The sequence below is a fragment of the Anser cygnoides genome, chromosome 1, assembly GCF_040182565.1.
Source record: "Anser cygnoides isolate HZ-2024a breed goose chromosome 1, Taihu_goose_T2T_genome, whole genome shotgun sequence".
Taxonomy (NCBI): domain Eukaryota; kingdom Metazoa; phylum Chordata; class Aves; order Anseriformes; family Anatidae; genus Anser; species Anser cygnoides.
This window is the reverse complement of record NC_089873.1, coordinates 4447632-4471428: the sequence shown is the minus strand read 5'-3', so window position 1 is coordinate 4471428 and position 23797 is coordinate 4447632. Positions and strand designations below refer to the sequence as shown.

The 23797-nt window shown below is 43.5% G+C and overlaps 1 protein-coding gene across 3 annotated transcripts in view; it reads left to right on the top strand.

The window, feature by feature from the left end:
- Window positions 1–23797, top strand: part of SFMBT2 (Scm like with four mbt domains 2) — a 117428-nt gene that overhangs the window by 43605 nt on the left and 50026 nt on the right. For 2 of the 3 annotated variants that reach the window (XM_013185441.3, XM_048062515.2), the window contains exons 5-7: window positions 6433–6521; window positions 9684–9930; window positions 16141–16238. In XM_013185441.3, coding sequence (XP_013040895.1) covers window positions 6433–6521; window positions 9684–9930; window positions 16141–16238 — 434 coding nt within the window. The remainder of the gene's footprint in view (window positions 1–6432; window positions 6522–9683; window positions 9931–16140; window positions 16239–23797) is intronic. The other variant, XM_048062516.2, reaches the window with a different exon arrangement.

The following is a 23797-nucleotide window of genomic DNA, read 5'->3' as shown; positions in this document are numbered from 1 at the left end:
GATTACAAGGCTTTTTCCTGAAGTTTGCAGTACACTGTTCTTGAAGGAAAAAAAAAAAAAAAAAAAGGAAGAAAATGAGGATTTTCATATGATCCTGTGACCTTAGGAGAAATGGCTTTAAGAGAAACAGCAACTGCTGCTAAAGACTAGATAAAATCCCAAGAGTTGGTAATGTGATAATAGGATCTCATACACATTGAATGGAGCGCCTATGACTCAGTGCTTTCACGGGACTGTAAATGTTCTTTTAATCTCTTATTTCTCTAGAGAGGCAGATAAATCTGAACCCATTATACACTCTGGCTGAAGCAGGGCACAGAGATTATAAGGTTGCAGGAGCAGAGGGTGGCAGCACCGGGAACGAAGCAGCCGCCTTGGTTCTCAGGCATGTGATTAGCATGATTACAGGGAATGCGGTGATGCAGGGTTTGCAGCTCTCTGCACTTTTTTGACCTCTGTTTGCATGGCTTTTGTAGTCAGCATGCGCAATGCAAGGGGAAAGGGCCACTTTTGAGCTGTTAATAGTGAAAAAGGGGAAATCGGGTGCACAGTAAGTGATGCTGAAGGTCTTTGGCACATCAGCCGTTGACCTGGGTTGCAGCAGTGCCGGGTCCTCAGATGCCCCCGTGGTTCTGGCAACCCAGAGTCATCAGGAAAACGAGATAAATGAGTAGAAGTGAGAAAATGGCAGGGAGCTGAAAGGGGGGAAGGAGAGGAAAGGACGTACAAGCAGAGCTTTGGGGCAGGATGAATCAAATAGAGAAAAAAGTGGGAATAATTATTACTATCTGAGGGATATTGGGTGCAACCTGTTTTTGATCGAGTTCAGCGCCATGAAAGAGGAGCTCAGTTTTATAGCCCATACCGTCAATTCTGAGGCAATAAATAGAGTCTTAACGTGGAAGGGTCCATTTTCTTTCTAATTTAAAAATCTGCTGTAATACCAGCCAAACTAGAAACTGCTCTCTGAAGTAAGTATTTTTCACTGAGAGAGGCAAGAGGGCTTTGCATTTTTCTCCATGGTAACATGCTACAGGGACTGCAGCAGAGCAGGGATACTTGGTTTTTACTTTTGCAGGTGTGGATAACTAGATGAAGGTCTGTTAGGAAGTGGCAAAGCCTTGTCGGCCTCAACCAGCCCAGTGCTGGACACTGGCTGAGTCTGGGGATTGGTGCACCCATGCAACTAACTGCTTCTTGTGAACTGGGAACAGCTGTAAGAAATCAGGGGTCTTCCTCAGGTCCTTTTGTAGTGGTCTAGATCCAACTGGATCTTACTCTCTGTGCATTTAATCCTTCGGGAATGGAATCTGGAGCAGAGCTACTGGCTGCCTATAACTGCTGTGGGTACACCATGGCCCAGCAGTGTGCGGATCTGGCCTCAGTTTTGGGTGCCTTGCTCCAAGGCAGGTGGTTTGCAGCATTTTTATGGCAGGAAGACGCCTTAAAGCCTTTGGCCTTGGAGGTGCTGAGGTGTGAAAGCCACCACCGGTGCTGGCTCCAGGATGAAGGGGACCCAATCCAAAGGAAATCAGCACATCTGCGTACACAAGCTGTGGCTCCCAACAAGTTGTGGTGTCGCCTGCTGAACAAGGAAAGAAGAGTTGTTAGGAGGTGCTGGCATTTTCAGAAGATCACTTTTCCCGTGCTGAGAGCACTGCTAATGCCTGGCTCCTCTCTGGATTATTTAGTGGCTAATCGTTCAGTTCAGCTCACACTGTGGCCTTTGCATCAGTGGGGGCACTGAGTCTTTTTTCTGCTACCACATCTCTGCTTCTTCTGAATCATTTCCCTGTGATACATTTGATGGTGTTTGGCCCCCAGGGTCATTTTCAAAGTAGTCCCAATGTAATTAGGATATCTCAAATGTTTTCTTGTCATTGGGTCTGCTTGGAGCCCTGTTGTGGTATGGGTGACAGTCCCACAGAGGTCATGATGGAGCCACTGAAAGGGAGAGAAGACACAGGTATCTGAACCCTATGAACCCAGCTCCTGACTCACTGTAGTTATCTAAGGAAGGAAAAATTGTTTTGAAAGTAGCAGTACTACAGGAGCTTAGGTCCCTGTGAACAGGGTCTTATGTTCTCTCCACCTTCCTGTCCCACCAAGTGGCCAGCCTGCTGCAGATGGGCTCTAAAAATAATTATTACAGAACGTCTGCAATAGGAGAGGTTCAGTTGTGTATTCTTCCTCTAGCTAATAAGCCAAAATGTGAATTAGTGATCTAAAATCAGTGCTTCGGTTCACAGGTGCTGGGTCAGATACACCAGCATTTCCTGATAGATGCTCAGGACGGATGCGTGGGCACCCATGCACTACACTGCCAGCTATTCTCGTTTACCCAGCGGATTTTCCTTTGTTCGAATATTCTTGTTTAACATTTTGCTTGGTCCTCAAAGGCTTTTTGCAGATCTTGTGATGATTCAGATTCACTTCATTACTGCTGAAAATTAATATTTGCACTGTAATTATTTGCACTGCAGTACTGAGAATCCTGATCATGCTCTACAGGCATGGAAAAAAAGTGCAAATCCCTGTTCCTAAAACTTCCAGTGCAATCTGTTCTCTCACAGAGGTTTCCAGAGTCCCTTTATCTACACTGCAAAAGAAGATTAAAATGAAGGAAAACATGCTGGATTTGTTTGGGGAGGATGATTCTGAAACCGCTTACAAACTGGGAGCAGTATGTTTTTTCAGCTGAGGTCGTTCAGTCTGAAAGCAAAGATCAGCTTGTCACTTTTGGACTTTGGAAGCCCGTAATCCAGATTTAAATGTTGACAGAGGCCCCGTTTTATTTAGGTGTCCAAAAGCTTTGAGGTTCAAGTCGTTTAGGCAGAACAAAGTATTTTTTTGAGAGGCATTGAAGAGGGGGCTGACTGACAGACAGCGAGATCTGTGAATCCGGCACCGTTAAGACATCTGAAATTGGGCATCTGGAAACGGAGGCTTATGAAATCTGTTGTCAACTTTGAAAATCCTGACTATTTTTCTTTTCTCCTGCCAGTTTTGAAAGTTTGAACCGTGTTCTTTTTATCACATTTGTCATTCCTTAGTAACGGAGCTCTGGCATTAAAAAATTGGCTGACAACTTTGTGGGTATGAGCCAACATGAAGTTCAGTTTGCACCCTTCTCTGATGCACCCAGCGTTGTTTGCAGCGAGAGGCAGAAGTCTGAATTAGAAGGGCTCCAGTCTCATTCATTACAGCAATTACTATCTTCTCACTGATGCCAGAATTAAGCTTGTTTATTATCTTAGTGTAGGTGGACAGGAACTGGTGAGGTGTATGCAACAGGAGTGTTGAGAGCGAAAGCACCTTGTATAAACCATTTCTTCTCAGGCTATTCCTTCATCTTAAATAATTCAAAGGTGATAAATCTCCTGGAAATCATGCAAAATTGGTGCTGCCTAAGACTTAGAGCAGTTCCAGGCTACCTTAAGTGTTATTTTATAGAAGCTTGAGACCAGCAAGTTTGCTGATTTTAAATACATTTAAGTGCACTTGCAGTGTTGTTTAGACCTATAAACTGAACATATGGTTTGAGTGACATTGGGAGAACTGACTTTTGGGGAAGGAGCACAATTCAGAAATGGGATCTAATGTAAAGTCTGCTGAGCATAGATTCTACCTTTTTCCATGGCCATCTGTATGGATTGCATAAGGTATTTAGGGTATAAATTGAGTTTGGGCCAAAGTCCAAATGTGCCAAGTGCCCAAACTGGAAGTAAGCCCAAGCATGAACGTGTTTTTCCCAGTTTTGTGCCAGTATCATGTAATTATCAGACAAAACCAATGGTCCCAGGGTCTGGAAAGGGAGGTGAGATTTGTAGGAGCCACGCAGAGGTCAGTGTGAGTATTGCCAGTTCTGAATTCTGCTGGGCTTTGATTTCTTGAGTTGAGGCTCCTGCTAATTTCAGGCTCTCTTGACTGAGCTTGTTGAAGGAAATAGCTGCTGGTTTGGAATATTTACTGCCAGGCAGCTTGGGATTGACTTTTTTTTCTCGCCCAAAGGCAATGAATATTTGCTAGGCACTGAAGCTTTGAGTACCTGTGATGAACACCCCTGTGCTGGGTGCACAAATACAGAGCATTTCATCAGCTTGATACCAAACCTCTGTTCAGCCTGTGTATCCATCTGTAGCACGGAGGGAATAAAAACTATCCCTCACTGTGGGCTGTGTAGCACCCATAAACCCCTGACAGCATGTACTTGGTGTGGCCAACTCATGGAGTTGCAGCAGCCTGAACCCATTTCTCCATCCTTCCTTTTTAACCTGTCCATCTTACCCTTCCTGGGCTTCAGGTTCACGTACAGGCCGTCATCTACCTTCTGTCTTTGGACAAGAGGAGAGACACGTCTCCTTATCCCAGCCCCCACCAGGTACATGCCTGTAAGCAAAGGAAATGAGTTGCATGTCTTCAAAGAAGAGAGTAAATTGCTTTTTTTCTTTGAAATAGTCAGTAGGAGAGAATGAGCTACCCTGGGCTGAGCTGCTCACCAGGAGATGGGTCTAAAGGAGCAATTTTTGATGGAATACTGGGGCTTCCTGTGGAGTGGAGTTGTTTGAAACACTTCTACTCCTACCCATGCTTCAGGTGGGGTCTTCGGTTTCTCATGTCCATTTGACACCAGGTACGTGTTTATTTTCCTTTTAAAAAGAAGAGCTGAAGCAGTATGATTGGCATGGGAGACAAACCCGCGTAAAAAGCTCCGTCATGACATCTACAGGCAACTTTTCTCTCCTCCTCTGAAACCATCCCGAGGCCCTTGTAGCCCTTCCCATCAAACAGAGCTGTTACAGGTCCTTGCTGCCTTTTACCCATTTCTACAAGCAACTGGGAGGCCTGAGAAAAATAACTCTATGTATTCCAGCTTTGGTCCTTCCCTGCTGCTGTTCACTTCATGCAGTGAGGATGAACAGTGGGGATCGTATAGAGCAATATTAACTCATGGTACCAAGTTCATTTTTGCCTTACTTAAGGCCCTGCTATGCTGTTTTATCAGGAATTGTGTGGCTATGGCTTGAAAGGTGCTTGTTATTGAAGAGATTCAAACCAATTTGTGCTTCTTTATTTGTTGTTTGGCAGCAGGCCACTTAATGCATTTTGAGAAGGCTCAGGTTTGGCCTTCTTGTCTGCAGGTAATAGTGGCAAGATTTGTGCCCACAGTTCACAGCCTCTGCCGGTCGTGTTTCTAATCTGAAGCCCTCCTGCTCTAAATACTGCAACTACACCTTCTCAGATAGCATGAAGTGCTTCAGTCTTGGTTGACTAACGTTGTATTTCCCTAAAGTGTGAAGCAAAGGACTCGGCTTCTTCTGAGCAAAACAGAAGGGTTGCTATAATGTCATTATTTAGGACCTGTGCTGGTTACTTACAGCCCTTCCTGGACTCTCCTATGGATTAATAATCTTTAAACCATGTGTCCAGTTTGTTCGGAAGAAGTGGTTTAATTTTCAAATGTTTGTGATTTTTCCCTTCTGAAGGTGTTGGTATGATTAACAGCATGACTATATCACTGTTGGTTGTCTAACATGTAAGTAAGATTTTTGGGGGAGATAAATGTTTGCGACACAAGCTAATTCCCATTTACAGACAGGTGGAATTAAAGTTTGGCTTCTGGGTTTCCAACTGCGGGTGCACAATAAATTCAAAGAGGCCTCTGAATCTCCGGAGTTGAGATTTGCTGAAAATACTTTTGGTGTCCAACTTGCACTAACTTCACCAAGAATTGAACCAAAATTTGAATCCCAGAGGCAGCATTTATACATTTTAGTTTAAATCTTAAGAAACTGTGTTGACACAGATCCCAAAAGTAACACAGACATACAGTGTATAGTTCAAAAATGTCTCAATTTTTAAAAAATGAAATAAAAATTCACAGTTAACAAATAAAAGTTCCTGATAAATTGTTCAAGTCTTCTTGCATATGTATTGACTCAGTAGCTGACATAGGATAATCTCAGGGCTGAGTTTTCTGCTTCGGGGAGTAAAGTGCCTATAGTTTCTGTTGACCTTTGAAGAAACTTAAAAGTTAGCACAACTTTTTTTTCTCTGTGGTCATTAGTAAAGATGCAAAGAGACGTTATAAATCATATCTGAGCCTCCCTGGTAAGCAGCAAACGAGTGGTTACCCAAGCAGTGGCCAATTTTGAATGGGAAAGATGGAGATGATAAGCCACGCTGTTGTAAATCATGTCACTGGCTGCGGCGGAGCAACCCCTTCCCTTATTTTGGAGATGTGACCACATGCGTGTGTGTGTGTTGCCCAAGCAATTGGGCAATGAATCAGCTTTTTTCCTGGTCTGGATTGCAATCATACCTGAAACTTCACAGCTGATAAGCCCTGGGGAGCTCTCTCTAAAATACACGTGGGAAATCCATTGCAGCCTGTGGTGCTGAGCATTTCTTTTCTTCCCTCACCCTCTGCAGCAATCAAAGAGAAATACGTGGACTGGACGGAGTTTCTTATTCACGATTTGACCGGCTCCAGGACTGCACCTGCAAATTTACTGGAAGGCGTATGTATTAGATTGCAGTTTCTATCTGATTCCGTCTCGCGATGTGCATGCTGCAGCTGTGTTTGTGCTCACCACGCGTAGGGCTGTGTGCTTGCAGCGTCTGTGTGCTGGCAGCGGGCCTCTTCCTGTGCTGGCCAAAAGTCAGGGGTGACGTTGCCTTGATTCTGCTGGCTCTGCTTCCGACTGAGTCTTGGGGTAGTTTATTGGCCTTCAGGCTGGGGGGTTGGTTTTAGAAATATGGGTACTCGTAAAAGTCTGGGTGGTGAAGGAGAACGTTGAAGGGGTCCGTAGGAAGGAGGACTTCAGTGCCCTGTCACCTCCACCAAACTGATGACCTGAACTTCCAGGCCAGGACAGAGGTTGGAGAGGGGGGGGTTAGGATGTTGATGGGGGGCACTGCCAGGATTGTAGGTGTATGGAAATAGCTCCTTCAAGGACATTCCATCCATACCTAGATGATTCTGTGATTCTGTGATCTAAAAGCAGCAGTCAGATTTAGCAGGGTAGTCGGGTGAGGTGACCTCGGTCATAAGTAGCCAGGAGAGAAGAAGGGACTGTTCTTGTGGGTGCACCCAGATGGCCAGGAGCCCAGCCTGTCTGAGGCATTTGCAGGGAACTTCAGCTTGCCTTGAGATAGTTGGCAAAAATCTCATAGCTTCAGCTTGAAACTGGGAGCGAGGCACCTTCTCCCCTGGGACATGCCTTGCTCTTGTTTGGATGCTGTGTGGGCATTTGGAGAGCAGACAGCCCATCCTACAGGGGATGATTCTCTCTGCCCCTCAGTGTTTAGTCTGAGAGTGAAAGCAAACAAGTGGTTTAGCTTTGAGTAAGCACTCATGTTGGCTTTTTGAAAGCAAGGGTGCTTCCAGGCACCATTTTAAATCATTTTGTCCCACAAGCCACAGCTGCATCCTACTTCCATGCAGTACAAACCATGTGCAAGGGAGAATTAATAGTGTATTGTAGGGGATTTCCCCCCGCCCCCTTCCCAATCTGTGAGCCTGACAGCCCTTGAAAACCCAAAATAATGCACATCCTGAGGGCTGCTGCATCCCTGTTTCTGGACCATTCCCAGGCAGCATATGTGAAAAGTCAGTGGTAGCCTGCACCCATCCCTGGCATATGGGACAATGTAACTGCAAACCACTCCATTTCCTTTTGTAGGGAAAGTAGGCAGCCCAAGGCAGAAATGCAGAGAGGGAAAAGAGTGCTTTGGCTTAAAACAGTTTCTAACCCTTTTCTGGTGTTTTATGCAATATACACGCTTGGTGCTGTCTGTGTCGTGCAATGTATGTAACCCCCTGTCGACAGATCTGCTGTTTGTGAGTGCTGCAGATTGTTCTTGTACTGTTAAATCAATATGCAGTGATACGTGTTTTCTTTTCAACATGCTAGCTATGCATTTAGAGTTCTTGCATTGTGGTAAATGTTAATATTTCAAGCAAACCAATTATTAATCTTAGCCATTGTGTTCTCAGGGGTAAGTGACAACCCACTGGCTTAGAATCTAGCACACAAATCAGAGAAGCAATAGATGCTTTTTAGTGGCCAGGGATTTATAATAATAAGCTAAATCATTACACCATTGTTTGATATTAAAGCATGTTTTATTGCAATGAAGCAGTTGAAGAGAAAAAAAATAACATTAAAGTTGATTTCTATTATACTATTATTTTTTGAGACTGCATTGTGCTATGAAATAATATTTGAAGAGATCGTGTAGGAGCCTGTAGTTTATACAGTAGAGGATTTGCTTATAATGTAGATATATTATTTGAGAAATATCTATTAATCTCAGGTCTGGTTAAAACTGTACATGTGATAAGGTTTTAGTTAATTTTGGTATTTTTTTAACCAAATTCTTGTTCTGTTGCCTGCATTTTGGCTTAAAAGAGATGTAGTCAAATTTGGTTGCATTTCAAACTTTTGAATGTTTTAAAGATTCAATGAGAGTGCTTTTTGAAAAAATAAGGCTTTCTCCTCCTTTTCTTCTAGCCCCCCTATAAGGTACTGTTTTGGGCTGACTCTGATTTACAGAATTAATATTTAAAAAAACAACTGTCAAAGTACATATTGTTTAATTAAGTAGAAGTGGGACAAATGCATACAGAAGTAAAAAGATTGCCCCATTTTTTCATATATTGTGCTTGTGATTAGTGTCTCCTTTGAGGAGCAATACTTCCAACTCTTGGAGTGGTTTTTAGTGCTGTTCTTAAAACCCTAGAAGTAAGAAATTGAATAAAAATTAGAACTTGCATTAAAAAAAATAAAAATAAAAGAAAAAAACGAAAGAAAAAAAAAAGGAAAAAAGGAAAAAAGAGCTCTAACGCATACATTAGTGGTGAAAAGCTTGACAACACAGAGATGCTCACAATCACAAATCAGTGAGCCCCAAAGGTATTGTTCTGGAAAACGTCTCACAGTTTTTTAATGGCTGTGCTTGGCAGCTTTGCAGGTGTAACATTAAGCACATGTGTAAACGGTTGCAAGACTGGGATCACAGGAAATACTGTGTGTGAGCAAATGACCTCATTCCTTGGCTTGACCCATGAAATCCTATGTGGCTGGGCTGTGATCCCAAGGCCAATTGATGTGGTGGGAAACTGCTATTGGCTTTGATGAGTTTTGGAGTAACCACCATAGACTCCTGCGTCCATCACAGTGGGAATAATTTGCTCTACATGCTAGTAGGAGTAAGATAAATTTTTTTTGGTGGGAAAGATCAATGTACAGAAGGCAATTTCAGTGTCATGCCCAAAGTAGTTGCCTTTTAGGTAAACACCGGTTCCCAATCCTGTGACTGGTTCTTACCAGCTGCAACCAATGAGAATTTGGTTTGAAATCCTCCAATATAACTGGGCTTTGAGTTGTTCAGGAGCATCCTCAGTGGATGTGCCTTATGAGCTGTTCCACCTTTTATTATTCTTTTTTTTGTTGTTGTTGTTGATGATGTCGGTTGAGAAATTAGCACAACTGTTGTTTTCTGTTTTACTTCTGAATTTGCACTTGGAAGACATTGGGTAAAATAGAAGAAGAACAGACTGTTTGCTGATCGCTTGGATGATGGTGTGAAAAACAAAAATAATCTTCTGCTGTCATCTGTTTCCTTGAGAAGTCTTCAAATAAAGTTTAAAATAAGGAGTTTTGCTTCTATTCAAACAGCCTCTGCGAGGAAAAAACCCTGTAGACCTCATTACAGTTGATTCCTTAATAGAGCTGCAGGATTCCCAGAATCCCTTTCAGTACTGGATAGTTAGTGTGGTTGAAAATGTTGGAGGAAGATTACGCCTTCGCTATGTGGGATTGGAGGAGACTGAATCCTATGACCAGTGGTTGTTTTACTTGGATTGCAGACTTCGACCAGTCGGTTGGTGTCAAGAGAATAAATACAGAATGGACCCACCTGCAGGTAAAAAGCCTTATCAAAATGCTGTCTTCTTTTGAGTTATTTACTGATGCTTTGAGATACTTGTTCAACCCATTTCTTTTTCTCCAGCATTCGTGTTTCTTTGACGGTAGTTTTTAACTGGAATACAGATTACATATGAGAGACATCTGATTTGGGTTTAAAGTGGGTCAGGTGCACTGTATTAAATGTATTTAATAAACTCAGTTTAGTGTAGCTCACTCCTGAAAGGAATCAGTGTGCATTAAGAGCAGCTTTGTGCACCAAGAGGCAGAGCTTATAGGGATGGTCCAAGGTTGTGCCTGCTTGTGCACCTCTTTTCAGTGGTGTTTTGGTGGCCAGGTCTTCCTGGCCATCCTAGTGGAGGATGCTAGGAATCACAGAGTCAGAATATGCTGAGTTGGAAGGGACCCACAAAGACGATTGGATCCAGCTCCTAGAAGAAGTCTTCTGCTCGCCAAATCAAGTTCTAGATGACATCTCTCAGCATTTGCTTTCCCTTCACCCAAAGACCTCTTGCCAATCGTTCTTTCTATGGTCATACACATTTCTCTTGGGTAGCAGTGGATTTCCATGGAATTTCCTGGGGCTGGAGAAAATGCTTTGAGATCTTTACGGTCCCTTTAAAGTAGGTCTTTCATATTCTGCTGTAACATGGCTGTACAGCTGCCAAGTGAGACCTGCCTTGTGTATAACCAGAAAGTGCAGTGTGTATCATCAGAAAGTGCAGTGGAATGGTGCTGGGTTTGTCTGACTGTCTATGTTAATCTGCCTGTCAAGGGGTTATGGGGTGTGTGTTGCTAGAAAGTAGGGAATAACTCCTTTGAGTAAGTGGTAGATGGCATATTTAATGTTTACAAGACCACAGGTTTTGAATTTTCTCCAAGGGAGCAAAGTCTTTGCCAATGTGTTGGACCAGACTGAATATCAGGAGACTGCAACTTGGAGAAGAAGGTCTTTAGAGTTGAGTTTAGTCCAAAGCAGCTTGGGAGAAGGGAGACAGAGATTGCAGTTAAGCGAGTGTGGGGTCAGAAGTCACAAATCCAAGGGCAAGTTCAAAGGACATAGTCAGGCACATGCAGGCTAGGCCAGGAGGCTGGACAAAAGTAGGCCTTGGGGTCAGCTAGAATCAGATTTGAAGTACTGGGACTGGGTTCAGCAAGGGGAGCAGCATCAAACTGGTGGGGCAAGGAGTGCAAGGCTCTGGGTGTAGGGGGAAACCAAGGATCTATAAGGTTTAGCGAGTCTGTTAAGGCCTTGGGACCACAGCGCAACAGGGGCTCAGGGCTGTTTGTGGCCTCCTGGAGTAATTCTTGCAGAGGAGTTCACTGGCACAGTCTGGAGCTGGGTATGGATGTGTGATTCCATCCAGGTTGTACCCCATTATGGTGGGGGAAGACTGGAATGGTGGATTTTCTACACCACACTAATAGTATTGGTAAAAACTTTGTGAAAGCTTCTGGGCAATTGCGTTTCTCTCTACTCAGGGCATGTGATTGAGTTGGTGTAGCTTGAGTTGGTCAAGTTAAGATGGTTGACGAGAGTTCTTGTGGAGTTAGTGATCTGGATAAACATGGCAGTCTAGCCTGCTGCATGTGTGCTCTGCTTTGGGGCACAAAATGTGCAGCCTGTGTATTTTTCTTAGGGCTGTGGCTTATACTGGGGCCCCAAAGCTGCTTGCTGTGTCTTGAGGAGCATGGCCCACATTTGCTAGCTGTCTGCACCTCTAAATTGGACTCCCCAGGATCACCATTTCCCTTGAGAGATGAAGTACTTTCTTGGTTAATGCATAGCTTTTGGCACAACAGACCTCCATGTTTTCCTGTGTTGTTGGGCAAATCGGCCAAGTCTGTGCTTTGTTCTCCTTTTGCCTTAGGCAAAGTTTTCCCGTGGGTATCTAATGATGGAAGAAAGGTAGCTCTCCTTTGGACAGATATTTCTGATGTGGCTTTTCTCCATTGCACCTGATTCAGAGTGATTACCCTGATACGTGCAATTGTGCTGCTTACAAATTTCTATGGGTCTTGGGTCTAATTTGGGGTCTTGAATGCTTTTTGGAAGCGTGTCTGTTTTTCTTCAAAGATAGATGGGAACCAGTGGTCCCCATCACTTCTAAATCACATGTGAATGTTGGAAAGCATGAATATCACTCACTCTGTTATTTCGCAGAGAATTTGTGTTACAGAGAAACACCTTTTCATTGATTGTCTCTGAACCCTCTTAGCCTGTTTAGGTTTGGTGAATCAATACAGAAATAGCCTCAACTATATGTGTATTTCCTCTTTGTCTATTCCATTCTCCTTTTACTCTTCCTTTTATGCACTTGTGTTTCCTTCTCTACGTATTTCCCTTTTTTTCTGTCTTCCCAGTTGTGTTATCTCTAAACCTGTTATTGGTCTCTTTATTTGATGAAATTGTTTATGTCTTCTCTTCCCTCTCCTTGATTTAACTGCTTTTTAAATTTATTTCATGTCTTCATCTAGCATCTTTTTCCTCTCCTTGGCATTTCTCTAGCCATTCACCTTTTAGCAAGCATTATTATTAATGAATTCAACAGTCAAAATCTTCTTCCTGCCTTCCGTTGACTTAAATAGGTAATTACATATCTAGGGGGTGTTTCACTGGCATTTGCTATGACAAGACCCTTTGGGTTTAAACCTTTCCATTTTCTTATGAGTCCTGTTCCCCTGAAGACTTCCCCCAAGGATCTTTTTTGACCCACCCCTGCCCTTCTGGGCTACCCAGTTATCAAGCTCTGTACTCGGGAGTAACCAGTCAGAAATGGAAATCTCATGGTGCTGTGGAGGCAGGAATGCTGGCTGTTCCTCTTCTGACATAGTGGACAATATTGGCCATTTGATGTCCACATAACATCAACGTGTTCATAAAGCGTAACAGATGACTAAAGCTTATCATGCGACAGTTGTGGTGAGACAAGCAGACAGGTGACCAGTAGTGAATTGTCAGGATAAGGTGCTGGGCAGCAGAAAACACTGAAGAAACTCAGGAATGAAGCTGCTAAACCACAGTCTTGTCACAGGATGTAATTTCATAAGGATGCCAGACCAGGAGAGTGTGCCAGGGACATGTCCCTGTCTGCCTACCTCTTTCCTGACTTCTGTAGTAAACTGGGTTCAGACTAGAAGGACCTTTGGCATCACCATTGTGGAACTTCTTAGGAAAATAATCTGTGGTTAATATTTTGGGCTTTCAACTTATCCTTACTTACTAGATTTGCTTGCCATCATGTAGGCCTTGAAACGATGCTTCAGCGTGAGCTATTGCTTTCTTTATGATCAGTGGAGAGAAAGGGTGTGCCTAAGCCAGGCCTATCACAGATCAGAAGAAATGACATCTTCATAAGCCTATGTTTTCACTCACAAGATCAACAGGAATAAGCACAAAGCTCTTTGTCTAACTTTTGAACCTCTGAAGCCAGTTGAGATGTCCGCTTGATGGGTAACTGGAGCAGCCTTGGACTCTGTATAAATCCATTATGCATCTCCTACGAAGAGAAGCTGAGGGCATGCGACTCCTCCCAAATCAGGCTGCGTGCTCAGTTGCTATCAAGTGAGGATGTTCAGCTGCAGATCAGCTCTGCAGGTTGTTACAGTGCTTTACTCACCCCTGACTTGGATGCTGTGTGTGCACCGTTAGCTTTATTTCCCGATCTGTCTGGGCTGTGGTTTCGCTGTGTTGATCCACCTCTGGTGCCTGACAAGTTGGGTTTCATTTTGTGCAGCAGTCTGAGGCCAGTCCTTCGAGAAGAAGGGCCTTCTTCTATAAAAGAAATATAGATCCAAATGTCTACACCATTCTGGATGGACAGGTCTCTTTTCTGAGGCCATCCATATCCTAGTACCCACTTGCTGTACAAGAATGTGCAAGAGAGTCCTTAGGAAATAGCATCCTTGTTTCATCCCCCATAATGGGAACTCTCAGTGGCTCTATATGTCCTGAAAGCCCTTTCTGACTGTGGCAAAGAGGTCCTACCATATTTTTTCCTTCAGATGTACATCTGAATCCAAGACAAGCCTCCTTGCTAGCTCAAATTGGCAGAGACCACTTGACACAGAGCCACCGATGGTCTTGCCTGAACTGTTTATGCAGGAAGAGATCGTCTCATTTTATGTTGCTTCTTATTTAAAGACAAATTGGCAGTCATTTTAATTGCTCTCTCCTTGTTAACCTAAATACAAATTGACACAGTACACTCTGCTCAATTACCTGCAACACTATCACTTAAACAAAATGCTTTATGCTCCTTTAACCATGCGATTTAGTGTCCATAAACTTGCCAGCATAAGCTAACTGCCACTGTCTAATGAAACGTGCACATGATGCTGCTTGCTGGTTATTGAAACGATTGAGGTTGTCTTAATCTTTCAAAGCCTGTTGACACCAAAGAAGTTGCTGCTTGTTTTCTCTGACGGTTGCGCATGAGAGAGTTGGTCCAAAATGCTGCTTTCTTCTTCTCTCCCGTGCTTCACTGTCCCCGTGGTGAAAGATGAAGTTCTGTTATCAGCGTGCTCTGTCTGCTGAGCATCCAGCTGGGTTTTCCGGAACTTGGACTTTTTGTTGTTCGTAGCTACAGGTTGAGGCAAAATCGTGACTTAATATTTCCCTGTTTGGCATCATTTAAGCTAAAAAGGGAGAAATAAGGTGGGTCATTTCCCTCCCAGCATGTCAGCCCAATCAAGTCCCCTACAAGTAAGGGAGAACCGGTGCAACAGGACTATAAAGTAATGAATAATTAGATAAAAAGAACACATTTCTTAATACTTGTGATGGCTGCATGTGCTGTAAACAAAGACTTGAGAAGTATATTCCCATTAACAACCAGTTGAGAAATTTAAAGTACAGCCATGAAAGGTTAAAATTTCCCTTTAAGCGTGTTTAAATTCATATGCATATCCTTGACGTCTGTCTGAAGTAGCAAGGTTTGATATAGTGGAAGTATAAATACATCCACTTCCAGTGAGTGATTCTGCAAATCCTGTTTTGATAAGGTCTTAAATCTATTGAGATCAGAGCATAAAATTCTCTTGTACTGTCAGTGCTAGGTGGAAACAGTGTTTGCCAGTTCCTTTATATATATATATATATATCTTTTATTTCCTCCTTCAGAATTGTAAGATACAACAGTAAATCTTTGCTAGCCAGCAAATATATATGGTTACTAGATGTACAGAATTTAAATGCAAATTGGACCAAATTGAACTGTGCTGTGTGTGAAGCCAAACTGACAAAAGCAAAGCTTCACCCTATTCACTCTGTATCAAGGTTCAAGTTATTAATAAGTAAATGTTCATTTCCATTTTAATAATTGTTGCAATCTGTCTACCTATCTTGTCTCTTTAAGACCTTGATATGAATGTTCTGCAATAACTTGTTATGTGCGGGATAACAATATGTTTTCTAGGGCAGAAGTAAATCCAATATAATGTTCTTCATCATAGTATTGTTTCCTACATTGTTTCCTTTGATGATTCATAGGCATTTCACTGCACTGAACCATAAAGGGCTTGCTAATACAATGATTTAATAATATTAAACCTATTTAAGGAAACTCACTGAAGGCAATGTGAATCTGCACAAAGACGCTGCCTAAAAGTGTAATGATTAGAATTCATAAGCGTATGTCTTTGAGTTGGTGCGATACTCAGCTTTCAGTGTGGCACCAAGAAATGCGTCTGTGTAGAGATCTAGCTGAAAAGTTCCTCCCCTCAAAAAAAAAAAAAAAAAAAGGCACTAAAAAGATGACTTTTCCAATGAACAGAAGCATTGTTAAAGATATTTCTGGTTTTGTTCAAGTGTAACTAATATTGGCTGAAAACCTGAGGGTCCTCAAATTGGAAAACATCAGGTATTTTGAGAATTGCAAATCAAAGGAGTTTTTTGTTATTTTCGAGTAATGGGACAGCGTGGTTTTTGTTTCCACAACAGAAAACAAAGGACGTGTTTATTTTCCTGGGTTTTACTCCAGGATATAAAACACAATCTTCCTCAAATGTGCCCCTGCTAGTTGCTTTCGCGTTCAATTTATCCACGCTGTACAGCTTGGGATATACACACTGCTCATTTCACTTGGACTATCCATTTTTATGGCACGGGAACTGAAGTCTTTCAAAAATGTTTGATTCCCAAACAGTCACCTCTTGGTCTTGTGTTTTTTTGTTTGTTTGTTTGTTTTTGTTGTTATCATTGCTTTAGATATCTATTCTCTGAAGACTGTATCTGAGTGGAAATGCGCTCTGGAAAAATCCCTTACTGATGCAGCAAATTTTCCTCTTCCAATGGAAGTATTCAAGGTAAAAGATGCACATTTTTCTTCAGTTATGTGATGAATAAATAACATGCGGTGTTTAGCAGTTTATGTTAAGCTTTGCAGGAAATGCTGTTGCTCTAATACAAAAGGTCACAAGTGAGATGTTTGTATAGAATGAAGTTTGCTCATGTGTGGACTCTCTGCCCTGACACCTGATTTCTTGCCATCACTGTTAAATAGATGCTGGGGAGGGGGTGATCAGCATGGATTTCTCCAACATCCCTATTTCTCCAACATCATTTTTTTTTTTTCAGACCTGAGTTTTCACAGCCCGTGACAGCGTGGGGCTATGATTATGAAAGTGGACATAAAGTAGCCAGCTTTCTCTGAGCCTTGCACCCAGATTTTCATCTGATTGCAAGCCATGATGCAGAGAAACCTCCTTCAGGGATCTGTAGTGGAAGTAGGAGATAATTTTCCTCCTGTGTCATTTTTTTTTTTCTCAGTCTGGTTTTTAATAGTTAGAGATGTACTTCAGCCCTGAGGCACCAGTTTTAATATCCCGTCCAAATCCGCACTGCTATTAATCACGACTGCTCCAGATAATCCTGATTTCTAGCTGTTTTTTAACGGGTGCAGCCTTGCTGTGGTGTGACGGAGCTGCTGTGATGCTCCATCCCCCTGGTGCATCACAAAATCCCGGTGCTGCCTTTGCCCATTCTGCAGGATCTTGCTGGCAGCATCCCATGAGGACTTCAGGCTCCTCATCCAGCTGAGAAACACTTGAGTTAGCAACATTAATTTGGGAACTCTTTGCTAATGGCTGAGGCAGTGGCTTATTTGCTTGCTATGAGAAAGCTCTGCGAGGCTGGGAGAAGTGGGGAAGGTTTGTGGGTTGGCTTTCAGCACTGATGTGGGTTTGAGAAGCCCCGTGTTGTTATGGGAATGGCATGCGGAGAGTTTTGGTTCTCTGCTGCTTCTTTCATACAGTGCTTGAACCCACAAACTATTAAAGCTTGAAGTTTCAGGATCAAACATGCGTTGTGTGGGGCAGGGATTAAATCACTATAGGGAATGCCTGATGTGTAAATTTTATCCCTGTCTATATGAGAGAGTGAAGAATGTTTCTGATGAGGCTTATAAGGCATCTTTTTCATCTTTTTTTTTTTTCTTTTTTTTTTTTCTGGTTTATAACTAACAGCTGTTTTGCTGCCTCTTCTCAGCATGCTAGACTTATACCCACTTATTTTAATTATTGCATGAGGGTCATAAATTTAAATTCAGCAAATTCCAGCGAACAAGTGGTGTGGTTGGAGCTTGCAAAGGTGTTCCTCTTAGACAATGCAGTGCCTTGCAATTCTTGAATAGCCCAAGTGGAGAGATAATCTAGAGCCGTGCATGACAAAAAGGCAGGAATAGGGCAGTTCAGCTTCTTTAATTGTACTGTGAAAGCTGGGTACAAGGAGAGCTGAATTCAGTGTCTGGTGTTACCTAACTCTGATTCTGGTGCTGGGGAGGCAGGAGGCTGAATAAATGGTTTGCCTGTGGGCATCAGTGTGTCCTCCTCTTTTAGGGGGAGTCAACCCCATCTTATGCCTGTTGACTATGGATTAAAATACGAGAGATGTCCATGCCTGTGAGCATGTCTTCCTCTAGTTATGACTTAAACATGAGTTAAGGAAAGGCTTTATTAGACCAAATGACAGTACCGTTGTCTAATCATATAAGATGAGCCAAAATTTGCAGGGGACCTTCAAAAAGAATCCCAGAAGATCCCAGCAAAATATGTTGAATCCAAAGTGTCCCCCCCCGCCCCCCCCCCCCCCATTTTTTCTTCCCCAAACCAGCACAGAAATAATGCCTGTACACAGTGCCAGGGGACACCGTGCTACTGCAACTGTCATGTGTTAGATGAGATATAAAACACAGAGTTTGACAGCTGGCAACTGTTAAAGATCTTGGTCTTCTGGAAAGCTGGAAATGTTTACTTTGGCAGAAATGGTAAACTGCCCACTGAGCAATTATATTCCACGTTTCCCTACAGAAATCCATCAGTGAGGAGAGCGTAAGTGTGTGCTTGCTGTACAGACATGAGCGGTCCGTAGGGTGAGCACTTGCACATTTTTTTGGCTGAATTGTGACTTAAATTCCTGTTGTCATTTGAGCTGTGCTTGGTTGTGGGCAGTGTCACTAGTGCACAGTCAAACTGGTCCCAGGTAGCGGTGCCAGAAAAGCAGGTCTTCATTTGTAGTGGGAAAAGAGGCTCCTCTTGGGGGTTTATCAGCCCATCGTTGCTGTTGGGGGAGAAGCAGTTTGGTTTTGGTGCCATGGGGTCGGATTCTGCCTGAGACCTTGTATGCCATGCATTTGAGGCTGAATTATCAATGCTGAGCAGCACGGCAGAGCTGGACTTGTGTATGGTGGTCTTCAGCAGGTCCGAAAATCCCTTGTAAAAGTGCAGGCCCAGTCCCCTCCTGGCATCCAAGGAGAGGGCACCAGACCTTACGAGCTGGTTGCAAGCAGGATCTTCGTTCTTTTTGGTGCTGTTTTACACTTGGCCGTATGTTGAAAGCATTTGTAAAACGCTTTAGGATCCTTTGAGAAGGAACGTGATGTTCAACTGCCAGAAAATGTCACTATTATATAGCTACTAAACATAGTGTTTTGCAAACTGCACCTCCTGGAGTAAGTTTTTTTTTCACAGAAGCTTTGTGCAACGCATCCTCTGTTTTGTCATTCTGTTCTTTTTAGAAAACATGTTGATTCTTAAAGAAAACTAAATACAGACTGGATTTTCAAGGGTGTTTGCATAGTTTAGGAGCAGAAATCCTTCCAAAAATCCGCAACCCAGGGAAACGTGTCCTTTGCTGTTCGTGCTCTGGTTTCAGGGTGCTGTAGGTGTCCCTATGCTTGGCTGAATGCCAGTCACAAACGGGTCGGGCTTCAGAGCTGAGAAGATGGCCAAGGCTTTGGGTGTGAATAAAGGTGGGTGGACTGTCGCTGAGGCCAGTTTTAAAGCTGTGTGACACCAGAGTTTGCTTCAGTGATGCCATGTTGGTGCTTCCTAAGGAGAGGCCTTGCAGCAAGAATCCAGACTCCAACCACAATGCCTTTTAATCGTAATATTTATGAATAAAAGTGTTTTTTTACACTTAAATCCTTGTAATTTGGTTAAGATGAAGGCTGGATATAGATCATGGGATTCAGTTTCGCAGGCAGAGGTGGACTGGTGTCCTGGGGATCTTCTCTGACACCCCAGTAAGCTCTCCCTGGCCTCCTGTGCTGTATCTGTGGGCCCCGTGCAGGTTTGGATCCCTGGGTGTCTCTCAGCTCACCCAGACACCTCTGTCTGGGCAGCTAAATCCTGCCAAGGAATTGGGGTGCCCGTCACCTCTCCATGGATATTGCATATGGGCATCCTATTCGCAATCCCCCGGCATAAAGTGGTTCCTGTTGGCTAGGCTGGATGGAGCCGCATCCCTAACCCGGGCTGTGTTCAGCTGCTTGAAGAGCACAGATGCTCAGGAGAGAGAGGGGTTATCGAAGGTGCTGATTCCTGATTTATAACTTTTGGTCCCATTCCTCTTGTCTCCACCTTTCTGGTTCTCTTTTACTAAAGTTGTTCTGGTGGTGGTGGTGGCTTTTTTTTTTTTTCCCCACTTGAAATTATTCTCTCTGGCAAACAACACCTGTTACCCTACACTGCGCCCAGCCCAGTGTGACCCTATTTCTAACTGGAGCACTTGGGTGTTTCCTATAATCAGTAACGGTAGTCCTTAATGCTAATGCTAATGCTAATACTAATACTAAAACTAAAACTAAAAATGGATGGAAGAAATCAGCTGGGACGATTCTCTCTTACTGAGAATGATGAAGGGAGCACCCGTCACCAAACTGGGTGGTTCTTGTTCCATATTCAAAAGTACAAGGAGAAATATTAAACAGGACTTCTTTTCCCACTCCCAAATATGTATGTTTGTTTGTTAGTTTTCCATCAGCTGAATTGCCCATTTTTGGTATTAAGTATGAGATTAAGATGGACTATTAACACAAGATTTTGAGTTGTTTTTTTTTGAAGAACATCTCTCAAAAAATAATAATTTATTTGTCTGTTTTATGGTGTTTTATTCTATTATTTGGTCTTACAGTGAAGTTTCAGTGCAAGGAAGAGATACTCAAGGGCTCAAGGGCTACTTTTCTGCCCTTGACTATCTGTCCCAGACAATCCTGACTTGAGTGGATGAATGGACTTGAAGTCCAACCGGGTTTTTCCGTCTTCAGCCCCCATAATGGATGGGCACATGCTGATGCAGCAGGTTAAAGCAGCCGTGCTTTTGGTTTCACATGGAAGCCAAATTCAAGCATTAGCAATCCCCAGCCCCTTCATGCACCAATGGCTTGGCTGGCCTTCATGGTGCACGCTGTGCTTTAATAACCCACGAGTTGCCATGTAGTTTACAGACTGCCAAATTATTTATACTCCATCTGTTCTTCCTCATCCGTAGCACTCGTCAGCCCTTCTCCCTGGCTGCGTTTTGCCTGGCTGGGCGACATGCATGGCCTCCTATCCCCTCGGATGTGCCTCCGTCTTTTGACCCACTCCTGTCTCAGCTCATTAAATCCATTTATCTTTGTAAGACCTAATGACCATCATTAAGAAAATCCCCCAATGGTCCTTACAAACTGCTTTCCTGGCCCTTGGGAGCAAGGATGTCTCCAATACCGAAGATGCCACTCAGGTGAGATGAAATCTGGTAGAAAGACTTGATGGGGAAAAAAGTCTTAACTTCTTTGCAGATCCATCCTGATGGTGGGCTGTGCAAGGAAGCAGGTAGGGAGAGCATTCCAAGGAGGCAAACAAAGTCAAGCCCTGTCTGAGATGCCAGGCCCTGCCTTCTGAGATGCCCCAAGGGTCTATTGGCAGCACTGTGTGAAAGTCGGGATGGGAAGAGAAGTGCTGGAGGGAGTTGAAGCAAAGCAGATGGGTTGAGTAGGTCCCTCAACCTGCTTCCTTCTTTGTCCTCCTAGCTGCACGTTTAGCAAGCTTGGTTTTCTTTCTCCATTACATACCAGAGGTTAGCGAAAGGCCCTATCTGTTTTATTTATTGCATCCAAGTTCAGTGTGGAGGAGTTTGTTCATGAAGACCTGACCTCTGCCTCCCACACCCTTGGCCATGGCAGTGTTTGCCCTTCAGAAGAGCCAATGTGCACCTGCAACCAGTCCACTCTCATGCAGGGGGTGGGTGTACCATCCATCTTCAGATGGATGACTTTTCCCAGAGAAAATAAAAGTCAGCTCTGTCCCAAAGCTGTTTTGTGAGAAGGATGCAACTCACAGTGTGCATTTAATTTATTCTGATCCTCTCTCTTCTGACAAATTCCCACCGATTTCTCAATAGCAATTACTGCCGGGATGTTACTGAGGGCAGACTCCATCCAAGCAAGTGCCTGTGGGGACTCAGCCCCCTCTTACTTACTTAGAGGTGTGAAAAGAGGCAGTCTTAGTTTCATTTTGAGCATGCAGGTCAGTGTTCCCATGTGTGAGATGGGAGCCATGAATACGACACAAAGGTTCACTAGCAAACACCAGAAGTGGTGTGGCGATGCTGAACGCAGTAATTCTGCTGTAAGGTATTTGAAAAAAATGAAAAAAGTGGATGCCTATCTGTCTCTTTTACCTCTGCCTCTGCCACCCGTGCTTCCACCGCCCAGGCGAATCAAAGCACACACTGTGTAGGAGGGGATCTTTGCCCTAATGCCATCTGCAGCAGGCCGAGCCATACGGAGAAGGTGTATTTGGATTTAGCCCGGCTACTCTGCAACGTTGCTGTTTCTATGGTAACTATTTTTATTCAAAAAGAGAAGCTTAAAATCTGTAAGGCTAAATTTGATCCTAGGCAGAAGCATCTGTGGTTTTTAAGGGGCTCTTCGGTAGGCGCAAGTGGTCGCGGCTGCCAAGCTCAGGGTCACAGAGCCTCCAAAGCCTCCTTCCCAGCACCCTATCCTCTTCATCCCACCACACATCTCTCCAGGCTGGTCTTCCCACCACCACGTTCGTCCAAATGAGGGACAATTTGCTCCTGTTGTGTGTTACTGGGGGATCTCTGGGTCCCTGCAGAGAGCGTGTCTTCAGGGAAAATTGCTCCGTGTTTAGCAAAGGACGTTGATGAATCGCAAACAAGACTGATTCATCTGCAAATAATGCAAAGGGTTGCAGTTGGGAGGGTTTCTTTATTTATTTTTTTTGCTCAATTAAAAAACAAATGTCAGATTCCTGTAGAGGCAGTTTAACCACTGCTATTGCTGTACATGTGAGTGGTTACCAGACATGAGCTTTGTGATTAAAATGAGGCCATTAGAAGCAGCCAGCATCTCAGAGAATTAGGGAAAACACTGGGGGAAACAATTTCTTTCAAAACAAAAGCTGAAATAAATAATATGTTTCCAGTCGTACCAGATGGAGCCTGCTTCTTCTATGTCCTTAGTAGGGGAAAGCAGGAGAGAGGTGATTGAAGGGAACAACATTTCACACTGTTGCATCTGGTGAGGATGAAAGGAGGCTCAGGTTAATCATACATTAATTGTTTGCTGTTTCTGATCAGCCTCTCAACTTTGCAACTTTTCAGTGTTCAGGCTTAGTTCTGAGTACTTATAATTGGTGTGAATGTGACTATCTTGGACTAAAAGAACCCTGCGTTTGGGGGTATTTGAAAATCAGACTTTTCCCCTTATCTGCATGCTGTGTAAGCTGTTGGGTTTAAAATGAGATGACTCCAGTGCTTTATGTTGAGGAAAATGGACTAAGAACGAGCATTTCAGAACCAGAAGGACATGCCTTTCTTTGGATTTGTGGACACAGCTACCAGAACGGGCCCATGGGATGACTTCCCTAAATGCCACAGGCAAAAGCAGCTTAGCCAAGTCCCACTGCTCTCTGCTTTGCCTGGTGGAGTGTAAAAAGACCTGAGCTCCAGTATTTTATGACCAGAATACTGCTGTGATGTGGACAAACTTGAGTTTACTTACACTTAAATTACATTGGTGTAGTAGAAATACTCAGAAGCCAGATTTAGCAACGTATTTAGGCACCAGAAAGGGCAAATAACTGATTTTGCAGTATATCTTTTTGAGTTCAAGACCAATGCTCAGAGGAAGTCAGTGAGCTTTCTTTAGGACTTAAGCACATCACCCACACAGGTGCATCCCTAAAGCCTGTCCATATCCTTGAGTCTTAATACTTTCGTAAATCTGTTTGTGGGCTTCTTTTGGAATGACATTTAGGCTCCCAAGTCACCCTGACATTTTTGAAACCTGCACTGCCTGTGACTCATTAGCTATGAAGGAGAAAGTCAGGCAGTTCTCTCAGCACCTGAAGAAGAGGGTTGGGAATTAGGAGCCTGGTTCTTCTCCCAGCCCAGTTGCTGACTTCTTGTTTGACCTTCAGCCGTTCCAGCATTCAGCCTTGCAGCTGGATGACGGGAGGCAATGCTTGTTGCACTGAGCTGTTGCAAAGATGTTTTTGTGGAAAGGTTGCAGAAAAATGTACTCTAAGAAGATGCAGATAATGATGCAGATGAGTTAAAGTAAAGCTGACTTTCAGGT